At 39.5% G+C, this 22509-nt stretch overlaps 1 protein-coding gene across 1 annotated transcript in view; it reads left to right on the plus strand.

The window, feature by feature from the left end:
* The window catches only part of COL4A1 (collagen type IV alpha 1 chain), a 127172-nt gene that overhangs the window by 62633 nt on the left and 42030 nt on the right, over positions 1 to 22509 (plus strand). The window contains exons 3-19 of the mRNA XM_086770532.1: positions 10941 to 11030; positions 11121 to 11165; positions 12784 to 12828; positions 12938 to 13000; positions 13102 to 13155; positions 13301 to 13327; positions 14676 to 14759; positions 14892 to 14954; positions 15964 to 15999; positions 16555 to 16596; positions 18128 to 18217; positions 18691 to 18726; positions 18876 to 18935; positions 20485 to 20529; positions 20754 to 20807; positions 21239 to 21280; positions 22153 to 22246. Of these exons, the coding sequence (XP_086626658.1) occupies positions 10941 to 11030; positions 11121 to 11165; positions 12784 to 12828; positions 12938 to 13000; positions 13102 to 13155; positions 13301 to 13327; positions 14676 to 14759; positions 14892 to 14954; positions 15964 to 15999; positions 16555 to 16596; positions 18128 to 18217; positions 18691 to 18726; positions 18876 to 18935; positions 20485 to 20529; positions 20754 to 20807; positions 21239 to 21280; positions 22153 to 22246 (970 nt within the window). The remainder of the gene's footprint in view (positions 1 to 10940; positions 11031 to 11120; positions 11166 to 12783; positions 12829 to 12937; positions 13001 to 13101; positions 13156 to 13300; positions 13328 to 14675; positions 14760 to 14891; positions 14955 to 15963; positions 16000 to 16554; positions 16597 to 18127; positions 18218 to 18690; positions 18727 to 18875; positions 18936 to 20484; positions 20530 to 20753; positions 20808 to 21238; positions 21281 to 22152; positions 22247 to 22509) is intronic.

Here is a 22509-nt window from a genome sequence, read left to right on the forward strand (position 1 = left end):
GGCACAGCAGCTCTCAGGAAGGGCTGGGATGACCAGCACTGCGGGTGCGAGTGGGGCTGGAGGGGAAGGGCCATCCCATTTGATTTTCACTGTCCCACATCTTACGGCTGTATCCCTTCCCTATGGGCTCCTCGGATGGCAGTTGTACATCACGGCTGGCCTGTGTTCTGACAGGCTGGCTGACACATCCCTGCCTTCTTTTTTGGTCAAAAAGAAAACCTTAAAGACACCTACCAAGCAGTAGACTAACTTTTGGCTAGCATTTGCTGACAACAATGCCGATATCCTCCACAGTGTCAAAATAAGGAAAAGATTTGCTTTTGTTATTATTAATACATTCTTGCATCTTTGATAACTTAATTGGTTTAGGCTGCACAGCCCTGGAAGGAGTATAAAAAATTACATTGTAGTGTCTGTTCTCCAGTGGGACTGGTTGAGTCAAGAGACTCTACAGATTAATTTGAAGAAACACTGATCTACACTTTTGAGGCACAATGTTATCTGCCTTGTGGTATTTTCATGATAAAAAGTCAGTACCCAGAATATTTCCTCCAGGTTTTGTGGAAAGATGTTTTACTCCTATGCAACTTTCAAAATATTTAAAACTTTAGAAATGCCATGTCAAACCTAACCCAAAAAAGCAGCTAGAATAGCACTGTCTAGAATAGTACTGTCTGACATGTACTCTTTAAGATATGAGCTACTTCATTATGAGAACTTTATTGCAGTCTGCACTGTCTAGGACCAGCAGCCCATGTTTTTACTATTTATGGAAGAGATTATTTTCTGTAAATACGTCCATGACAAACCTTTGGCAAGAGAATAAAACTTGCATGTAATGTCACATTTCATTCCAGGTCTGGGATCTGAACAAAAATAAATTAAAAAAACCTGAAAAGTTCAAGACCTCTTTTTTTTTTTCTGCTGTTTCATCTTTAAATGTGAGCCTTTAAACAATGCCAAATGCAAACAAATGCTAAATAATTTTCACTAATGAAGAAGGAAGGGCGTGGAGCATTTTTACCCCCCCTTATATTCTTCGACCTTCAATACTGGAAGTGATTTAACACAATATGCAATAAAACAAAGGAAGAGTTACTCAGACCTAATGAGTTCAACAGATGATTAGAAGGGGTGGGAAATATAGCACCCTTTTGATTCAACCTGTCTCCAGGTGATAGAATTTCCTTTTTTTTTCACACTGCAAACACGTTTGTCCTTCAAACGTTCTCTTCCCTTGTGGCTCTTTGAGGTTCTTCTGTTCCCCAGGGTGGCTCTAACTGATGAGAAGAGGCTCCTTGACCCACATCTGATCTAAAAAAAAATTTGGGGCAAACCTGTGCGCACCTTTTACCAAAGGTTTGTGTGACTTCCTCCTGAAACATAGAATCAAAGAATGGTTTGGGTTGGAAGGGACCTTTAAAGGTCATCTAGTCCAGTCCCCCCTGCAAGGAGCAGGGACATCTCCAATGAGATCAGGTTGCTCAGAGCCTCATCCAGCCTGGCTTTGAATGTTTCCAGGGATAAGGCATCTACCACATAATAAGCTCAGTGTTTTTTTTCAAAAGACAAGAAAAGTTTAAACACAATGAACCACATACCTTTGTGTAAAACTGCCAAGCTTTGTGCAGGCAGACTTCCTCAGTTGGAAAATAAAGTTCACTTGCCTTCTATTGGCTTCTGGTAGCTATTAGTCTTGCCTTCATGTTCCTGACCTTCAATGTTCAACCTCACATACTCATATACTGAGCCCTCAATCATGCTTTGAGGTGGACTACTCCTGGCTTATAAAATGTTCAAACTACAGGTCATGCATGTTATCTTTTGTGAATGAATGAGAAGTGCATGTACACCGCTAACTTCAGTGACTGGGTTTTTCTTTTTTATTTTTCCTTGTCAGAGGCAAAACAAGCTAATCTTCTAAATAATAATTTGCTGTAAGTACAAATACATTCCTTCTCAGCATCCTACCTACTTCTGGATCTGCACCATTTATCTACACCAAGGTAAAATATCACAGAAAAAGTACATCAGCCGAAGACACATGGATGTAAGGAAACATGAGGAGTTTAAGTTAAGAGTGTACATGGCTCAAGAAATCCTAAAAAGTGAAATTTGGATACCTCCATTGAAAAAAATTGACTACCACAGTTGGAAAATGAGGATGAGCTAGAAGAGGAATTACATGAAGAAGGCTTGGTGGATTATTTAGGGAGGGACCGTTACTTATAGCTGGTTTGACTGAAATTCTACGATACTGTTAGGCAACCAGTTGCTTGACAGTAATTAAATGGAGGCTGAGTCTGTAGCCGTGACTGACTTCTGAATGTTAATTTTACTTCACTCATTTTACTTCTTATTCAGCATCTAAATAAAATTCAGACACACTGTATATCCACCCACTTACTTGCACACCAGCTAAGCACACACATACTGATAGGCAGAGAGAAGAATAATCAAAGACAGTTATTTCTATTTTTATACTCCTGGGAAGCACTTAGCAGCTTCCTGCGGAATGCTCTTTGCAGCCATGAGGCGACACTGAAATATGCTTTCAGTCTAAGCATTCTTTCGTCTTTAGAAGGCAGAAGCACAAGCTCAGTCCTTGAACAGTAAACCTGAACAGCTCTCTAATTAAATGTTTATACGGATAGATTCACTATGGGAGGTTTGGATTCTTTTTGTATCAAGCTGCACAGGTTCCCCAGTGTCGTAAATTCACAAGACTCGGGAAAGGGTGCCTTCATAGTAGGAAGAGTAAACCTTTCAGGGAGAGAAAAAACAGAGCTGAGGCCTTCATTTTCGTGATCTGAATGCAGCTTCTGCCCCTGTGTATATAAAACTGTATGGCACTGGCTTTTGCACCGTAAGTGGGTGCTTCTCAATGTTGCCACCTCGAAGTGCAGCCTGAGAACTGGTGTAACTGTGGGACTGACGGAGTCCCACAGGTGAAAGTCACCGAGGAGGGAGCAAAGGAGAAGGAGGTGACAGGACTAGCACAGCGGCAGAGAGGGCACGACAAGGGAGGGATGTTCCCCAGCAGCTGCTGGGGTAGCTCTTTGTCAACATATGTGTCTGCGTGTAACATAGAGTGGCCCTGGTAATGCGTTGAAGTTGTGCAGGGATCTCATCTAGCCCATAGCCAACCTTACTGGAACTGTGCAGGTGATGTAAAACTGTTGTGGCTGCTCTTACTAGTCATACCGAAAATGCTAGACTCACGTTTTCATGTGAGTGAACTTTCTCAGGTGCTTCCTGGCAGTGCAAGAACCTAGATTTTGCTGACTCCCCCCTTCCTCCCCCTCAACCTCCCTCTTCCATTCTGCAAACTGTCAGGGGCTCAGCCCCGAAACTTCTGGGTGAGCCAAGATCTTTCCAGAGCTCCTAGACAGATTCGTTGCATGTCTTCACAGTTGTGTGTGTGTAATTAATTGTTCCTTACTCGTGCAGCTCCAGAATTATGTAGCTGTAACACAGATAGATTCTAGAGCTAGAAGAATGAGCAGTGGGAATTTTGTGATGGTAAGCATCCTTAGTGCATTTGAGGACGCCTGCTGTGCGAGCATATAGCAGTAATTCTGTTTGACTGATATCCACTTCGCACTTTCAATAAAATACTGAAAATGGTAAGTGCAGCTGAGGACAAACAGATGATACTTATTGGACATGTTTATTTTACTCCTGGAAGATATTCAGGGCCAGTGCTCCCTCTGGTGGTTAAAAATATTCTTGTACTGAAGAATTGGATTTTCTCCACCTCCGTTTCTTCATTGATGTAACACTGAGCCAATTACAATTCTGTAACACGTTTAAAAGAGTGTGGAGAGAAGCACAATGACTTAGGAGTGCTAGTTGGATCACACAATAGTGTTTCCCACTGTACAGCGTAATTACTGGGTAGCGCCTCGAAGTCAGTTGGCCGGAGCGTGCATGGTTACATCAGCTGAAGGAACAAATACAGACCCTACATTCACCTCTCATGTGGCTTGGGGTAGTCTGGGTAGAAACAGTGTAGGGCATTGCACGGCTGTTGTGGATTGCTGTAGATTTTACAAGGTCCCATTGAATCATCAACATGTGGTGAATGGTTTGGATGATGGGTCTTCCTGTTAACAGATGTGCCTAGGCCTCAAACTAATCTCTTGCAAAGGCAGTGCTTGAGACTGTTTCTAAAATCAGACAGAGGAGAAGAGAAAAATTGAAAAGAATGATGAACTGTCAGACCCTGTTTCTCTCTTTTTGGAAACTGCGTCCTCAATTTTCGTCTTGAAGCAGTAGCATTTCTTTGCCACACATGCCCTTGGTGGCATTTTGGTTCAATGAACATCAGCTTTTGTGAGACAGAAAGTCCGAGCTTATAACAACGTTAGAGTCAGCAGCCACACTGCTCTGAAGATGGCTTCTCCAGCAAAGTCAAGCGTTTTTTGACTCCCAGCTCAGAGCAGGAAAGGCACAGCTGAGGAGTTGTGGTGGATGAACTCCAGCAAACCCTGCTGCACTGGTGTGAGAAGCTGCTCTCGCTGCTTTTCCGGCCTGCGTCTTGCATTGCTATGTCCTTCTCACATCGGTTTTGGCAGCTGCCTGGCCACCTGATGAGCTCCTCAGCTCACTGAGGGTGGAGCCAGCTCACTCGCTGAAGAAAAGTGAGGAAATTTATTGGGCTGAACTGGTGCGGTGGAGGCTGAGGGGATCATGCCAGTTGGTGTAAAGAAGGGTGAGGTGGCACCATCCATTTAAAAGGAGAAGGAGGAGCAGAAGAGCCACCTTTGCAAGGTAGATCAGCTCAGCTGCCTTTTGACATCTCTCCCTGACAGATGAGTTTTATGCCTTTTTGGCTGAAGGGCAGGCACATGTCTGTCCTGCCATCTCAACTGTTGGCAGATGCGTATGAAGCATCTTTCAAATGGCTTCGGGAAGATCTGCATATTGTTATTCACCATGTGCCTGAGTGTCTGGAGAGCCTGAGAACATTACATTCGTATGAGTCCAGACACCCCATGAGCCCACACTTCTGGAAACAGTTGATTTATATCCATGTTACCAATCTCTCAAGTCTGAAGTCTCCCAGTCCAGCAGTCCCTAGACAAAATAATAGGGGAAATAATTTATAATAGAGTGGTGATTATTTCCTCCCCCTCAGCACTTAATTTATTACAGCTGAATTTTCTGAAACAACTGTTTCATGTCATGTGACTCTCTTGCTTACCAATCTGCAGTTGTTCAATGTGTCAAACAGCATTTCATATGGCTAATGTGGAAGAGTAGGTGATAGAAGTATCAGCCTATGCAGTTTCACTCTTAACAGGTTCACCTCTGTTTAGGAGTCATAGAATCATAGAATGGTTAAGGTTGGAAGGACCTTTAAAGGTCATCTAGTCCAACCCCCCTGCAAGGAGCAGGGACGTCTTAAACTAGATCAGGTTGCTCTGAGCCTCATCCAACCTGGCCTTGAGTGTTGCCAGGGATGGGGCATCCACCACCTCTCTGGGCAACCTGTGCCAGTGTTCCACCACCCTCATGGTAAAAAATGTCTTCCTTATATCTAGTCTAAATCTATCTCCTTGTGCTTTAAAACCATTACCCCTTGTCCTGTCACAACAGGCCCTACTAAAAAGTTTGTCCACATCTTTCCTGTAGGCCCTTTTCCTTTAGGTACTGGAAAGCTGCTATAAGGTCTCCCTGGAGCCTTCTCTTCTCCAGGCTGAACAGCCCCAACGCTCTCAGCCTGTCCTCATAGGAGAGGTGCTCCAACCTTCTGATCATCTTCGTGGCCCTCCTCTGGACTCGCTCTAACAGGTCGCCTTCTTTTGTTGGGGGCTCCAGAGCTGGACACAATACTCCAGGTGGGGTCTCATGAGAGTGGAATAGAGAGGGAGAATCACCACCCTCGACCTGCTGGCCACGCTTCTTTTGATGCAGCCGAGGATGTGGTTTACCTTCTGGGCTGAGAGTGCACATTGTTGGCTCATGTCCAGCTTTTCATCCACCAGTACCCCCAAGTCCTTCTTGGCAGGGCTGCTCCCAACCTCTTCATACCAGGGGTTGCCTGGTAGGCAGGTGTAGGACTTTGCACTTGACCTTCTTGAACTTCATGAGGTTCGCATGGGCCCACCTCTGAACCCTGTCAAGGTCCCTCTAGATGGCATCCCTTCCCTTCAGTTTGTCGACCGCTCCAGACAGCTTGGTGGTGTTGGCAAATTTGCTGAGGGTGCACTCTATCCCACTGTCCATGTCGCCAACAAAGATGTTAAACAAGGCCAGTCCCAATACTGACCCCTGAGGAATGCCACTCGTCACTGGTCTCCACTTGGACATCAAGCCATTGACTGCAGCAATTTGAGTGTGCTCATCTAGCTGATTCCTTGTCCAGCAAGTGGTCCATCTGTCAAATCCATGTCTCTCCAGTTTAGAGCCAGGATGTTCTGCAGGACAGCGTCAAACACTTTGCACAAGTCCAGGTAGATGACATCAGTTGCTTTTCCCTTGTCCACCAATGCGGTAGCCCCATCATAGAAGGCCACCATTCACTTGTTTTAATTTGAACTACCTAATGCAAAGGCATTTGGATGCATTTCACAAAAGCTAGGCTAACACAGGCATCGTGCTTATTAAATGAGTGCAACAGTGACTGAGCACTTGCTGCCTTTTTACGTAGCACCTCCGCATTTTTAGCAGCTGAGTGGCAGCATATTCATTTTTGTGAGCTGAGTAATGAATTCTCCTTTGTGCTTTCTGACAGTTTGCTTTGAATCAGTAGAGGTACAGATGACTTGGTTACATCTGTTTTAATTTTTAAGTCTCATGAATTGATTTGTAAGAAGCAGAAGCTCTTTCAATATTGCTTGCCAAGATTTTGCAGCTGTGAATATTGGAACTTGAACAATACATAGCCCTTGCAGTTAGAGTCTCATGCTCTTCACGCGTCACAGCTAGAAATCTCAGTGCTGAGCGAAAAATAAGTGGGGCAGCAGCGGTGATCTGGTGCTTGCCAATTAATGTAGTGTGGATGCTTAATGAGTTGCAGCATAAATGTAGTGCAAACACTAGCTGTTGGGCTGTTTGGCCGGAATATTGAGTGAAGAAAGGAACTGGGCAGGCAAACAGGGAAAGGATGCTGCTCAAGTATTCCCTTGCAATGCAAGGCATCTTCAGGACATACTTATGTCTGTACCTCACAGCATAATAAGCAATAGCTTCATCTGAGCTTGAAGTTCCAAATAAGCCACTTCGGGTACAAAAGCAGCAGTACAAATGTTGCTACCCCAGTGATCTCTGCAGGCTGATCTACCCAGTGACATTAGGTCACATGGACCTCTGTGTTCACATGATTTTACAGCTTCTAGATCGTAGTTTCTGTACTCTCTTTTTCAGTGTAGATACTTTTAGACTGATAGAATTTTACAATGATTTAGTGTAGTTTCACTGAGGAAAAAAACTCTTGTGGTGGAAGTTGATACTAACTGGAGCAGCAGTATTGAAGTAAGACTTCTGTTCATTAGTGCTGCTTCTTTCTTTACAAGTGTTGGTGTATTAGATTTCTAAGACTGTTATACAAAGAGATAGTCTGATACCCGGACTAAAGAAAGGGACTGGAACCCAGGAGACATCCCAGGGTCTGTTACTGGGTCTTGGTGGAATAGGTTGTCCTAACTTCTCTGAGCTTCCATGGATGGCATAGAGGAGTAAGGTCCTATTAATTGTGTAGCCTGAGAATGCACAAGGTTGGGCTACTTACCCCGTACTTACTTTGAACGACTTATCTTAGACTTACTTTGCAGTAAAATGAAATGAGAAGGCAGAGTAGAGGGAGAGGTGTAAGCAGTGAGCAAGTCCATGCTCCCCTATTAGAATAATTGGCAAAGTGGCAGATTGCATGCAGGGGGTCATAGAATCATAGAACAGTTATGGTTGGAAAGGACCTTTAAAGGCCATCTAATCCAACCTCGCTGCGACGAGTAGGGACATCTCCAACTGAATCATGTTGCTCTCACACACAATCACCTTTATGTTCCTTACTTCCCTCTGGCAAATCACAGGCAAAAAGATGAGCTCAGTTCCAGTATAAGAAACCATGAGTCTGCGGTGTTTGGGACGGTACGGCCCTCCACATGCTCAGGAGTTATGCTCTCCAGGCCTTGGGACATCCAGTAGCTTGATTGGATGTCCAGAAGTCCTGGACAAATAGCCAGCTATTTTTCTTGTTGGACTAACAGTTCAAGTCAGTAAAATAAAATGTTTCTAGGGAAACCTGGATGTATCTTAGCTTGCAGTGCTTCAATATGGTCTTGACTCTGCTCCCGCAGCTATGTTTTACCCCTCAGACAGGGCAGCCTGGGAGGCTGAAGACAGACTTGAGACAATTGGCTATAGTTGCCTTGGAAGCCCAAATTTTTGTTTTATTTCAAGCCTTGAGTTAACTCCTTGGCAAGCTGAAGTGGTTATTACCTTAGTGAGTGATTTACCGGCATGTTAAGGCCCTTCTACAGTGCCAGAACAGTCTTAAGGGAGCCTTAGACTAAGTGAAAATCTGATCTGTAAACCTCAGTTTTATCTTTCGTTAAGAATAGAGGAAAGTCTATTTCCCTGTGTTGGAGCGTGCAGTTGTTCAAAATGTGTTGAAAACCTCAGATGGACAGAACACCTGAGTGCAGAAAGTATCAGTCGTGTTACACATGACTCGTACTTCTCTGTGGGTGTCAAAATAACCTTGTTTTCTTCTCATTTGCACGTGTTGTGCTTTCTTTCAGCAATGGAAAACCCTGTTCTATGTACTTGAGTGTCTTCTCCCTCCTTAGTCCATCTCCCAGCAAATCATGAGAGTGAGTGCCTGGGGTTCAGTGTGAAATCCTGGTCTGAAGTGACACAACGTCTGATTTTGTAGAAGCACACTTGTTCCTGCAATGCCAATTAGCCAGCAAAACTATGAGTTTAAGAACCTGAGTAGTCTGTTTAACATTTCAAGTAGTTTTTAGATTTTTAATTATTTCAGCATTTATTCAGAGGCCTGGATCCTGATACATTTTTCCTTAAAATATCTTTCAAAACAATTTTTAGTTACTTTAGAACTTGAACTTTGTGCCTCTTAACAGCTGACCTAGAAATACATGTCTTCGACTATTCTGCTGTTTGCTTTTTTTTTTTTTGCTATGTTTTGTGGTCTAACACATTGCCTCAGATTTGGGTTACTAGCAAACTTAATTCTCAAACCATGGCAAAGTGCCTTTTTATTGAAAAAATTATTTTTGTGGGAGGAAAGAGTGGAGAAGCATAGGACAATTTTTGCTGTCAGGAAACATTAATAAATGAGTGTTGTTTTGATTTCACTTTCTCATGCTATTATCATCTCATTTATACTTTTCTCCATTCCTTCGTCCTTGGCCCTGCTCTTCTTACCTGTCAATCACCTCTCTTTTCCCTTGTATCTTCATCTTCTTAACAAAATCTCAGTCAAGGAGCTAAACACCAATATCAACCCAGTAACTCCACAAATCTTCCAATTCCTCACGTCTTCTGAAACTGTGACTAGCACTGTGTCCATGGGTCATCACTCAGTTTCCTCTGCCTGCACATCATAACCTTTTCTTTGCAAGATGTCTGTTGTACCTACTGGAAGAGTGAGCTCTCCAAGACTCAGATGTTCTTCTTCCCTTGTGTGCTCTGTTCTCAGCTGACCTCTGCAAGTTACCAATATATTGCAGGGAATATTTGTCCTGAGCAAATAGGATCTTAAAATCCAAATACTAGATTGTTTGTTAATTACCAATATCAATCTCATCTCTCACGGTTTTGCTTAAAACACTTAAATCATTGTGTAGCTTCCTTTTGTGTGTTTTGAATCTTGGTGATTTTATTTTCTTGTTGGTATCCTTTGAAAACTGGTCTGTGTTTTGAGTTTCTAAAACAGGTGCCATGTTCTTTAGCTGTTGTCCAAACCTACATACCTTTTCCTTTTTTTTTCCTTGTTTTTATTCATTCAATATTGCCACTTTTTTTTTGACAATATGAAGTGTTTCTCCCTGTTTCACACCACACTTGAAAGGGCAACTCTAGTTACTTCCTATGTGGAATATTTGGCTTTTGATTTGCTATTTTCAGACTTTGCCATGCATTTTTTTCCCCCTCTCCCCTATGTGTAGATATTGCAGCCTTTGTTCTGACAGTGTTCCTCATGGTTTCACTGGGAGTCTAAGTATAGTGAATGTATAGTAGCTGCAATATTGATCTGGACTGTGGATGGATTTTCTGCCTCTGGATTTATCTGATTTAAATACATTTGGGGTTCTAGGGAGACAGACGGCACAGAAAACATAGGTGTCCCATACAGCATTAAAGAAGAACCTGAAGGATGACACATACAATCTGTGTGTTCAGCTTCTTGGCAGGATCCTGTATCTCGAAGCACTTTGTCTCTGAACCACCCTGAAATTCAAGACTGACAATTCTGGTCTCCAAAATCTGCTGTTGTGAATGATATAGAAGAGCAGTGGTATTGGCCATTCATACAGTAGTGACTTAACAGTGATATTTGTGATTTTCATTAATTTAAATGCTGATTTTGGGTGTTAGATTTTCTACCAGGATGTATTGGTATGTGTATAGGAATGCAGTTAGGGTATATTAGATGGAAAGTGGCCTTCCTGATCCTGGGGGTATAAACATGCTATGAGCAGTGCTATCTAGGGAGACAGAAAAAAGGTTTCATTGACATTCAGAGCCTGCTTTTCTGTTATGCTGCTCTCAACCTCTACCAGCTTATTATGGAAACAGATATATTTCTTTGTTTATAATAGTCCTTTCAAACACCAACATGAAATGCTTGCTGTCACATGTAGCTTCTTACCACCTAACAGGTTTCTTGAGCACAGAAAAAGGGGATATGTGGGTTGTCTGAAGATGCAGCTTCAGTTGTTTAGTTGCTAATGAGTCGTCTTCTTCCACAGGGAGAAAGAGGCTTACCGGGACTACAGGGTGTGATTGGGTTTCCTGGAATGCAAGGACCTGAAGGTCCCCCTGGGCCACCAGGGCTTAAGGTAAGAACCTAAGCTTTAATATTTAAAACACTCTGATTTCCCTAAATTGTTGACCCTAGGAAAGACAAAGCTATCTCTTTTCCTTTGCAGGGTGATACTGGAGAACCAGGGCTGCCAGGAACAAAGGGAACAAGAGTGAGTTCTAACTTACTTTTTTTTTCAATTCTGATGTCTATGGGTTTATATGTCTTTAACTCTCCATGGCTGCCTTCAAGTGCAAGACAGGTTTAGTTCCTTCTTTGAATTAATCAATTACATCCCCTTGTGCTGCACAATAATTTCATAATTCTTGCTCTTGGCTTTGAAGTTCTTTCTGTATTGAGCAGTCAGTGCCTTTCTTCATTTGCATTTTCACCTGGTACTTACCATTGCATCAACAGCACTAGCTTTAATATGAGTTTGATATCTTTCCAGCATACCAAGGAGCTTTTTTTCCAGCTTGAATATGGACAAATTTAATAACCTCATGCAAAATTCTCCTTTATGTTTGCCATCTAACCTCCCTGAAGCAGTCCAGCTAAGAAGCTGATGCACTCATGAGCCTATACATGTTAAAAATGTGCATAAGGTGCAGAGACAAATTAAAGGCAGGGACTTTGCTACAGGAGGCTCTCGATATGCCTGTAACCTTCCTGTGGTCATTTCTATTTAATGTGGCACTTATTTTAGGCTTATTTTGGTACATTATATTAGCCAGAGCCATATATTTTGAAGTTTTGTGAGGTGCCAAGCTCATCCTGAGCATTTTCACATTTCGTAATGTAATGATGAAAGAAGATTCGAATTACTTGACCAGTAATGATGCATGCATCTCTTGTCCACAGATTTTGAAAATGCAATCTCAGTTCTGTTCTCTATTTGCCTGCAGTTGCTGCAGCACATAGAATTTACTGAATCAACTGCAGTTACTGAGCTATTACAGAGCACGTATTCTGCTACATCAAGAAATCCTTATTTCAGTCCATGATGTTCAAGATACCCTGGGATATCCTGAGCGTTAATGTAAATTGGCATCTCCTGGCAGATGTGTTTGTGTGCTACAGTGCAAGTAGACTAGACAAGATGTATTTTAGCAATTCTAAAGTTTTAGAAGATACAAATACAATATCTGAGCACAGGATTCACTGTGCTCAGAACATCTGTGCATCAGTACATCTTTTTTGCTTCATAATACATGTATTAGGAAATACTGCACAAATAAATAAGCTGTAGGGTGAAAATGATGTGCCAAGTCAAACTCCTGATTTGTTGCACTGAAAAGCTGCTCAAGGAGAAAGAGTTACCTCAACCTGGTAGGTTTTTTTTTTATAATAAGGATAAATTGATACGCTGATGTGGAGTATGAAAGATGGAGAAATATCTTTACAGTGCATTAACATCCTCTTCTGCTATGAAGAGGTGTCTACAGTAAATTTCATTTTGAGAATGATGGTTGTGAGAAGACAGCATCTCTGCATCCCTTTTTACCTGTATGTAAGGCTCTGCTCCAGTTCCTGTTGAAGGAAATCCGTATTAATGCTTGAAAAGTTAAAGAAATATAAAAAGTTGCTTTCAGTTTCCAGTTACTAAGGTGCCATGTTTGAGAGGTTTTGGAGATTAGAATCATAGCTCATTAGAGCTATTTTGCCAAGGAAGTTTTAAAGAAACTGCTACTTGTTTTTTGACTGTCATCCCTGGAAATGGGACTCAGGTGCAGCTTCTTGTTGCTGTTTTGTGGGTTTGTCTTTTCAGTTTATGTTTTTGTCAATTGCAGGGCCCCCCAGGAGCATCAGGCTTTCCAGGAAATCCAGGCCTTCCTGTACGTATGAAGTATATGTATTTTTACAAAGAACGTCAATGTTTTAATTGTGACATCTGAGCTGGCTTGTTGCTTATATTATTAGTTTCTTTACTTTCTTTTCATGTAGGGCATTCCTGGACAAGATGGCCCTCCTGGTCCACCTGGCATTCCAGGATGTAATGGCACAAAGGTGACATTTACATATGTTTATAACAGCATCTCTGTTTTGAAGTAAAAACATCCCTCAAGCATATGTTCCCTAAACAAAACCAATTTCTCTGTTCCCTTTAGGGTGAAAGAGGTCCAGTAGGTCCCCCGGGTTTACCAGGACTGACTGGGAGCATAGTAAGTAGATTCTTTCATGTTTGATTCACTTGTTTCAACCGTGATTCTTGAAATGCAGATATAACTAAATGAAATGATATAGAGTATAAGATGCAAGATATGTAATACCGAGTTACAATAACATCAAATACGTCTTTTTTCACAGGGACCTCCAGGACCTCCTGGAATGAAGGTACATTTTACTCTACATGTGTTCATATCCTGCTTCTAACAATAAGAATTAGGATGAACTCGACACCCTCTAAGACTAGCAGTCCCTCCTTAAGGATTAAAAAATGGTACCGCCGTGTTTCACTTTGTACTCTGTTCTGCAGTCCCACTAAATAAAGACAGTGAGGCGGCCTCCAGTTAATAACAATTGAACATACGTGTTGTTCTGTGCAGGTCCTAAAAGTGTAAGTATTACATGGATTACAACACACAAAGGTAGTACATATCATAAATTATCTATAAACACTACGGTGGCCACTCAATTGTATATAAGAATTTAGGTAGGTTTTATGGTTCAAATATTTGTTTTGATACTGACGTTTCATTTATGTAAATAGTTTCACATAGATAACGTTTGTGGAAGCAGGTCATATAGCCCGTGATATGGGAAGCATCCAAAACATGCTAAACAGTTTTCATAAAGAAAAAAATTAAACTAACTAACTAGGTAACTAGGTATCTGAGTGCGTTTTGTGAACTGGAGAATGAAATACTGAATGTTGACAGAGAGCTTTTGCTCTCTGAAATAAACAGATATAATTTGGAATTATAGCTAATTATAAGTCTAAATGTAATCTCAGCTATGTAATGACATGATTACCTGAAGTTTTCTCTTTCTCTCTTTCTCTCACGTGGGAAGAACTGGCTTGTCTATAAAGAGTGAAGTGCTCAAATGTTTCTTCCCATGGCGTGTATGCATAGGTACACAGCTCCTGAAATAAAATCGCTCACGATATTGCAACTTTGTACAAAAACACAGGAAAAATGGGATCTTTTGCTCTCAAAAAAGAGACATAAAGAACTGGATAACAATCAAGTTAGTTTTTTTTTTTTAAGTAAGACAAAGTTAATTCCTTTTTTGAAGTAAAAAGATGCCATAAATCGCTTCTATGTCAAAAATTAGGTATAAGACCGAAGATCTCAGCCTAGAGAAGAGATTGTGAGGTTACCACTTCTCCCAGCAGCCAGATCAGATGCTTCAGTTTTGTGGCGCTCTAGTAGTGATAGATTTGGTAGGAAAATCTTTCTGATTGCCCATTATAATATCGGAAATCAGGATATGAGGGAAGATTTGGCACTGGAGTCTCTTTAGACGGCTCTAAAAGACATTTTGCACTTAAGGTCTTAAATTTTCATATCTCTTGCTACGTTTCAGCTGAATTAAATGAAGTAAGGTGACTTTTTTGAAGTCAGCTTTCCGAATGTTCTGAACTTTGCATAGCTCCAATTTTCCTGTCATCTCAATACTGGTATTTTGAATGTATTTGAATGGATGTTCAAGTATTATTCTTTTTCTTTTCTTATTGTAGGGAGATCCAGGTGAAGTGATTGGTCTTTTACCTCCTAGTGTGCTAAAAGGTGATAAAGGCTTTCCTGGCCAACCTGGACTACCTGTAAGTCTACATGATGTTTGAATAGCAGTGAGCTTCAATTAAAATTATAGCAGTATCATGACATTACCAAATAAATATAACTTTTACCTTATATTGCATTTTTAATAATACCACATTTTAATTTTTTGGTAGGGTCCACCTGGAGCTTCAGGGTTTCAGGGACCAATGGGGCCCCAAGGGCCTCCAGGAGATCCAGTAAGTTTCCTCTCATGGTGATTTGCACTTTACTTATAGAGCTTTATTATAGAGAAGTGTTGAGTGGGATCTGGGGAGGATAACCTGTGCTTCCAGGCTTCATGATTAGCCTCCTGGACTCTACCAAAGCAAGAATGACTAGGTCACATAGTTTTTCAATAGCAACTGCCCCTACAGTCATCTCTTCTTGCAGACCTGGAGGGTATTTTTGTGTGGGAGAGGTTGTAATAGTTATTCCTCCTTTCCTTTCTTCCTCTACTTAATTTATAGAGAATAAACCACAAACCTAGCAGCCAGATCTGAATCAAAATCAAAATGTTCTTATCGACAGCCACAGTAGTAGTCCCATGAAAAGCAGGATATCAACTGTCTGTTATTGTGGTAATTGCCAAATGCTGAAGGCATTTCAGCTCTTTGACATTTTGACGAGTCTAACAGATACCTAATATCTTCCTGTACTGGATGCAGGTAACACTAGCAGGGATCAGTTATTTCCATCTGGTAAAAATCCACCCAGTGTTTCTGGCTGTTAAAGTGAGCTGTGGGAGATTTCTTACCCTCCTGAAGAAAACTGAAAGTGATGTAATGGATAATTGTAGTACGGTTTAGTCAGCATTTGCACCTGCTGATGTGAAAATGGGCAATTTTAATGAAGGAAAGGTAAGGACTAATATATAACTTGCAAAACTGCAAAAAAAAAAAAAAAAGAATCAGTAATAAAGTTATTTGCAGTGCAGGACCATAGACTTTTTTTTTTTATTGTCTCTTGTCTAGATACTGATTAGGTCCAACACTCTTAACTGCAAAACAAGGTCTGATGAGATATCTTAGACAGATTCTGTTTGTTTTTATTATTTATTCTAAGTTGTGAATTATGCACAGTAGCAGAAAAAGACTTTACATCTTGGTTTAATGGAAAGATTTGTGTTTTTACTATCTTTGTAGAACGAGGCATTGTTCCACTTAGTGTACTATATACATATGTATGCTAAAATGTACTGTCTTGTAGGGTCCCCCAGGGCCACCAGGACTCCCGGGTGAGAAGGTAAGACTCTTTTTATTGTAAAGATTGTCTATTAGTTTATTTATTTGGCACACCAAATCCCCAAAATCTGGAAAAAAATGGTCCTAAAGGAGTGCGGTTTTTACATTTCAGGATCTATTTTTGTCTTAATGGGCATCATAAAGAGAGATTTGTTAACTCATTTTTTGGATTTTTTTCAAATTTGTTTAGATCTGTTAACTCACTTGATCATATCAGTAGTAATTACAACATTCTATGATTTTTGAGCTTGTCTAGAAATGTCAAAATTTTCACTAAAATGTTGAAAAAGACCATATTAACAGTAAAATTATCTGAAAATTTCATTCTATCTGTTTTTTTCATGAGTTGCTGTGATGCAGAACTTAAAAAAAAACAGTAGAGGGATTAGGACATAGTTATTTATTTGTTTCACATGTACATTTAAAAGATATAGTCTTTCTTTTATATCCTCTCTTAACTTTTTCCATGTACACAATACTTTCATATATATGTATATATATGCATGTATGCACTGCTGATAAAAATTGACTAAGTATGTGTATTTTATATTTTCAGGGCTACATGGGCTTGGGCTTTCAAGGTCCAAAAGGTGAAAAGGTAAGCCTCCTGAAAACTTCTACAGAACAACTGCCAGAAATATTCCTGATACATTGTTTTAAATAAATAAACTGTTGGAACCAATCAATGGAGAAAATCAGCACTGTGATTTTTGGAAGACTTGAATAAATCTGTAATTTACAGCTAAATTAACAGAAGTCATGAATGATTACAGACTTTGTTCGTGATTATGTTATACCTGACATTAATTTAGGTCATTATCCTGGTTTCCAGCTGCCGCTGGTATCAACTACTTTAGTCTGCAGTAGGCAAATCTAGAAACATTTACTCTGTATGTTGGGACTCACCATGAGATTTATTTGAAATTGATATAGTTTTGAGGAATGAGATTTCATGTGCTGTACAGAATTATCGGAATTAATTGTGGTAGGACTCTCGTGTATATTTTTGAAGCAGATCTTTCAGTTGTCCCGTTTTACTGTGTTTTGACTCAACGAGGAGCAGTTTTCAGAACAGACTGACTGCTTTACTTTTGAATGAAACTAAGCCAAAAGATGTGCTCCAAGATCCACTTTATTCTCTTAGCTGGCATCAAATGGGAGGTAAAACATGTTAGGTTTAATCTGTTACCTCTCCCAGCGAGAGGTCTAGGCTGAAGTGCCTTATGTTGCATTTTGGGGAGCCAAGAAATGCTTGCAGTCGTGGGTTATTTGGTAAATTGATAGTGTGTCTGAGCCCTTCTCCAGAAGCTTCTCATAAGTGTTCTTGACAGAAGCCTTTTGAGTAAATTATGTTACTTAGGTGGGTTTTTTTAATCCACCGCCTTATTTATGTATTTTGATCCACACTGTTCCTAATGGATAGAATTTTTTTGCGACGTGACACGTTGTTGAAATTAACTTGTTATCATAAAAATCCTTGAAAAAATGTTGGTCATAGAAGTAGATGGAGATTCCCTAGACTCCTCAGGTTTGTCTTTAGTAAAAAATGAATGGTATTGCTTTGCATTACTGCTTGACAGAAACGTGTCAATCCTTTTTGGAGGTGTTTTGCTGTAAAAGAACGTACTTTTGCATTATATAAGAAGATGAGTTTCTGACCCTGCTGTTGACACATTTAAAAAATATGGTCCACAATTGTCACCTTCAAGTTGGCTTTTACAACAACAGTTGTAAAGCTGATGGAACACTGTAAGCTTTGACTAACATTAGGCATCGACTTTCTGCAGCTGACCTCTTTCCTGCTAATCTCCTTCCTTCTAAATGAGGCACTAAAAAGCTTTTGTACTATTACAATAATTAATTGGATATGTTCCTGATATTTGGTATTAATCAATTGTCACCCTAACAGGAGATTCAGAGATCTTTCTTCATGGCAGTCTCTATCTGTCACGCATTATACAGTTGTGTCTCCTGTAACTATCTATGTAACCCTTTCTCTGACTGACTTTGTTGAACTAAAGAGTTAAAAAAACCCATTTATCTATATTTTCAAAAGTTAATGTTATTGGTCTTAGTAATGTTTGTTCTCAGTGTCAGTCAACTGACTATCCTGAATTTGGTGTTGACAGGGAGAACAAGGGGTAAGGGGCCCCCCAGGCCCACCAGGACCAGCACCACATATGAAAGAAAAAGGGACTGAAGTCATAAAGGGAGAAAAGGTGAGACCTGAAATGATTAATCTTATTGTACTCTTCATTAAAATATGATCAAGAGGAATTAGCAAACAAAAGTAAAACAGGAAAAAGAAAATATAAGTAATCTACAGCCAATTTTAAAAAAAATTCTCCCTGTTTTACTTAATTAATGAATTTTGATTGTCTTTCTAGAAGTTTTTTTTTCTGAAAAATCTATGATAAATGAGAAATGCATAAATAATTGCATAACGCATACAGCAGAGGACTTTCTGAGGAAGGATTAATAAGCATAGTCCTGTAAGCACCCAATATTCTAAAAATTTGAATTAAGCAGCTTATACTGGACTTGCACATCATATTATTAGGCATAGTTCTTGAAGTGGAGAACAGGGTTAAATGTGCTTTTCCTGACTTGAAGAATTAAATGATTTGCAGCCTAAATGAATAAGATTTTTCTTACTAATCTACTTTTTTTTTTTTTTTTATAATTTCATTAGGGTGAACCAGGTGAAAAGGGTGAACAGGGAAACCCGGTGAGTATTGTGTAGATTTTTTTTTTAATTACTTTAAAAATTGTGAATAATCTGATAATGGCCCTGAATATCTTTATAGCTATCTGAGAGAAGCAATTTTGCTGTAGAATTTGGCAGTATTTTTAATCTGGTGTGTACTTATTTTCCAGGGATTGCCAGGTTCAGGTTTCAAAGGAGAAAAGGGTGAACCTGGGAAGCCTGGTCCACGTGTAAGTGTGCTCAACTTTATCAATACCATAATTACAGTTCTTGTATTGTTTCCATAAGCTAATTAAACTTAGTAGCCATTAGTGAAACAGCAAATTTGGTATATTTAAAACAAGCAAGTTTTGCTATAGGACAGGTGTACAAGTCAAGGCAGTGATAACATGATAAACTAACTAACTAAAGACACCTAACAGTAGCTTGCAGTGCTGAAGAAAAAGGCAAGACTCCCATTGATCGCAACTGAAGCAAGATTAAGTCGTTCCAAAGCAAAACAAATCACTCTGTAGGAATGACTTTACATAAATGGAACGTATTGAATTTATTTCAAGTACTCTTACATGCAATCTACAAAATAAGCTTAGCCTAAAGGTACTATTTCTTACAAACAAACGTTCCAAAATTAAGATAAGGCTTGAAAGATGAACAAATGTTAAGATTTTATATTCTAGTTTCATGGAATGAAACCATATGATTAATTCCAATCACAGGGCACATTTGAAGACTCTCCTAACTTTACAGATAACATTTTTAATTAATCCTTCAAAATTACTTGTAACCCTTTTTTATAAGATACCGTAACTGCACACTTCAGCAGTGGTGGCCTGTTCACATTTCTTGTATTGTTTTTATCTTTCAGTTGCATTGTTTTAGATTTTTTTTTTTGACCTAAATTGATGGGATTGTTTTTTTAGACTGAATTACATGCACTATTACTTTGTGTATTAAGTATATAAATTTTCATTGTTTTATGGGACATACTCATTTTGCTTATGATACACATACAATCTAAGCACTGTGACACCAAATAAAAGCCAGCCTCCAGTGGATTAGGCTACAAGCCTAGGTGCCAGTACCTTCGTAGTCCATAGGAAGAGGAAGAAAATGCTGAAAAGTAGGTTAGTCCATCGAGGTCATTTATCACATACCTGTTGATTACCTCAAGGGTATATAATCCCCTCTGCAGGCTAACACAGTGGTCTAATAGTGAATCATTTTGCTCTGGAGGAGGAAATCTTGGGTTGTAGGTTATCATATGCCTTGTGATTTGAAATTAGAGCTTTCAATTTATAATAAGTGGGTTTTGCCACTAGATTACCCTGCGATCTGATATGGGGCCACGCTCCATGCCTTCTGCTGAAACTGAGCCACCAAATGTCTATGGATAAAGGTTTTGTGAGGCTGGAGAGTATATATATAGAAAAGGATTACTATGATGGGAAGAGTTTCTGGGTCTAGTTCCAGTTACTTGTGCTGTTAATATATTTTGTCTTGAGGCCTCCTTGACTGGGAAATCCATATGTTATTCCTGGATCCAGGAACAGATTTGCAAGGTTTTATGTACTTCAGCAGCTTGTAGTATGTTGAGTAACATAAGTGCTAGGCAGTCACAAATTGCCTGCTTCGTACCCTCTGCACTGTTAGCTGTGTTAGCACACTTCAATTAGTGCATTGCAATAGTGATTATTTTGTTCTAGTGTTTCACCCACTGTATTTAGAAATCGCATGTATGTGGCCATCTGTTTAAACATAGTGGAACTTGGTGTTTTACAGGGAAAGCCTGGAAAAGATGGTGAACCAGGACCAAAAGGAGAAACTGTATGTATTTTACTGAATTTCCAATACTGTTTCTTACATTGAAAACAATGAACTATCTGTGTGTTATAAATGGTTGAAATTTTACAGCCCTTTTGAATTGTTTACTTAAAGTTGTTGCTTTTCATGAATTAGTGAAAGGTTTGAAAATTTAAACCTTTGATGCTGCCAGGGCTAAGATGCAACTATATTTGTCTTTTCTGCTTTTTGCTGTCTTCTACACACAGGGTTTGCCTGGTGGATTTGGGATTCCAGGACGACCCGGGGAGCCTGGTGCGAAGGTGCGTAGTAGCGGCCTTTGCTTCCCATCACGCAGAATGAGGAGTTAAGAATGCAACGAATGCACATAAATGTTACTAAGTTGTAAAGTCATCACTGTGAGACTAGGAAATGTCAAAATTAAAGATAGCTTAGGTATCCCTGGTTTAGATCTCTCGTATGAATTGATTAATGCAGGCTTTATTTTTACAAGCTTTTTGCCCAGCCAGCGTATCTTGAAATGTACTTTCCTAAAAATCCCAGTTTCTCTTTACTTAATGTAAAGCAGTACAGGCCTGCAAACTAACTACTTACTGCTTATTTTAATGGTCCAGGTAGTTATCATTTGGAAGTTGTATGAATCTGTATCAAAGTGTTCATTTGCTAAGGAAATCCTATTTGGGGGAAAGAAAATATGATCTGGATTTAAAATGTAAATTTTGCTTTTATTTAGGGTGACAAAGGTGAACGAGGTTTTCCAGGACCTCCAGGAAGAGTAAGTGAAAGAAATTATTGTTTTATTTTAAACGTAAATGAAAACAAAAATCTTGTGAAAGAGAAAGCACTCAAACAATGAGGGAAAAAAAGAAAGACTATGCATCTTCTGACCTCATTCTAATCAGTCATGTCCTTATTTTTTCTTAATGGAAACAGAAATTGGATACAGTTGTTTTAAATATGTTTGAAATTTGAGAAAGGAGCTCTCAAAGAATATGAATTTCAAATATTTTGGACTATGAAAATTATAGACATTGTTAATCAATACGAAGTATCCGAAATAGAATTCAAAAGAGTAAACTTTGCTATTTTTTTAACACTTCAAGTAAAAAATTGGATCTGTCAGCAACAAATATATCATTGGTGATGCTGATTTGCCAACATGGGAGAAAATTCCCAACATCTGCTGATTTGATTTGAAAAATGGTGCGTACTTCCTGAATATTTTATTGTAAATGTCAGTATCCTATACGTCAAGCTCAGATCAATGTTAGCAGAAATTGTCACAGCAGAATATTTTCAAATTCTAGATGATAAAAACCTCGTTGGTCAGTGCTTAGACCATACTGAGCTTTCTTGGCATCATTCTTGTTCAGGAAGGAGCTATAAAGCTCTCCGCTTAATCCTACTGCTGATATGTAGGAATTTTGGTGAATAGGAAATCTTTATTTTCTCTGGTAATTCCTCAGCAACTACAACCCTCTCACAGCAGTTGTTATGTATTGCTGAAATTGCAAATATAAAGAAAACTGCTCAGAATTGTGATCACAAACCAAAATGGCCTCTGTACCATCAGATCAGGATGGAGGAGATAGAAATGAGAGTACAGTTGTGCTTTTCTAGTGTCCTAGTCTTTGTCTTGTGATTCAGGTTATAGATCCTGGACCAGTAGATACTTTTGGTGAAAAAGGAGAGCCTGGACTTTCAGGTTTGCCTGGACTGAAAGGTCAAAAAGGTGAAAAAGGTATGTATTTTGTCTTGTCTTTTTTTTATTGAGCTATGTTTGTACTTTTCTTATTAAAAGAAATTAAAATTGCACTACCTGTGAACTTAAGGGCTCTATAGGACAGTGAGATGTTCCAGTTATTTATTTAATTGCTTTCAAGTTATGACATTTTGTTGTAGTTTCAGGATGCTGCTTCTCATGATAAGTAAGACTACCTTTCAGTAATAGATTAAAAACAGTAAACTGGGATCTGTTTTTATGGCAGTTCAATAATCCAAGGA

Source organism: Chlamydotis macqueenii, chromosome 1 (assembly GCF_036417535.1).
Source record: "Chlamydotis macqueenii isolate bChlMac1 chromosome 1, bChlMac1.mat, whole genome shotgun sequence".
In the NCBI taxonomy this organism is placed as follows: Eukaryota; Metazoa; Chordata; class Aves; order Otidiformes; family Otididae; genus Chlamydotis; species Chlamydotis macqueenii.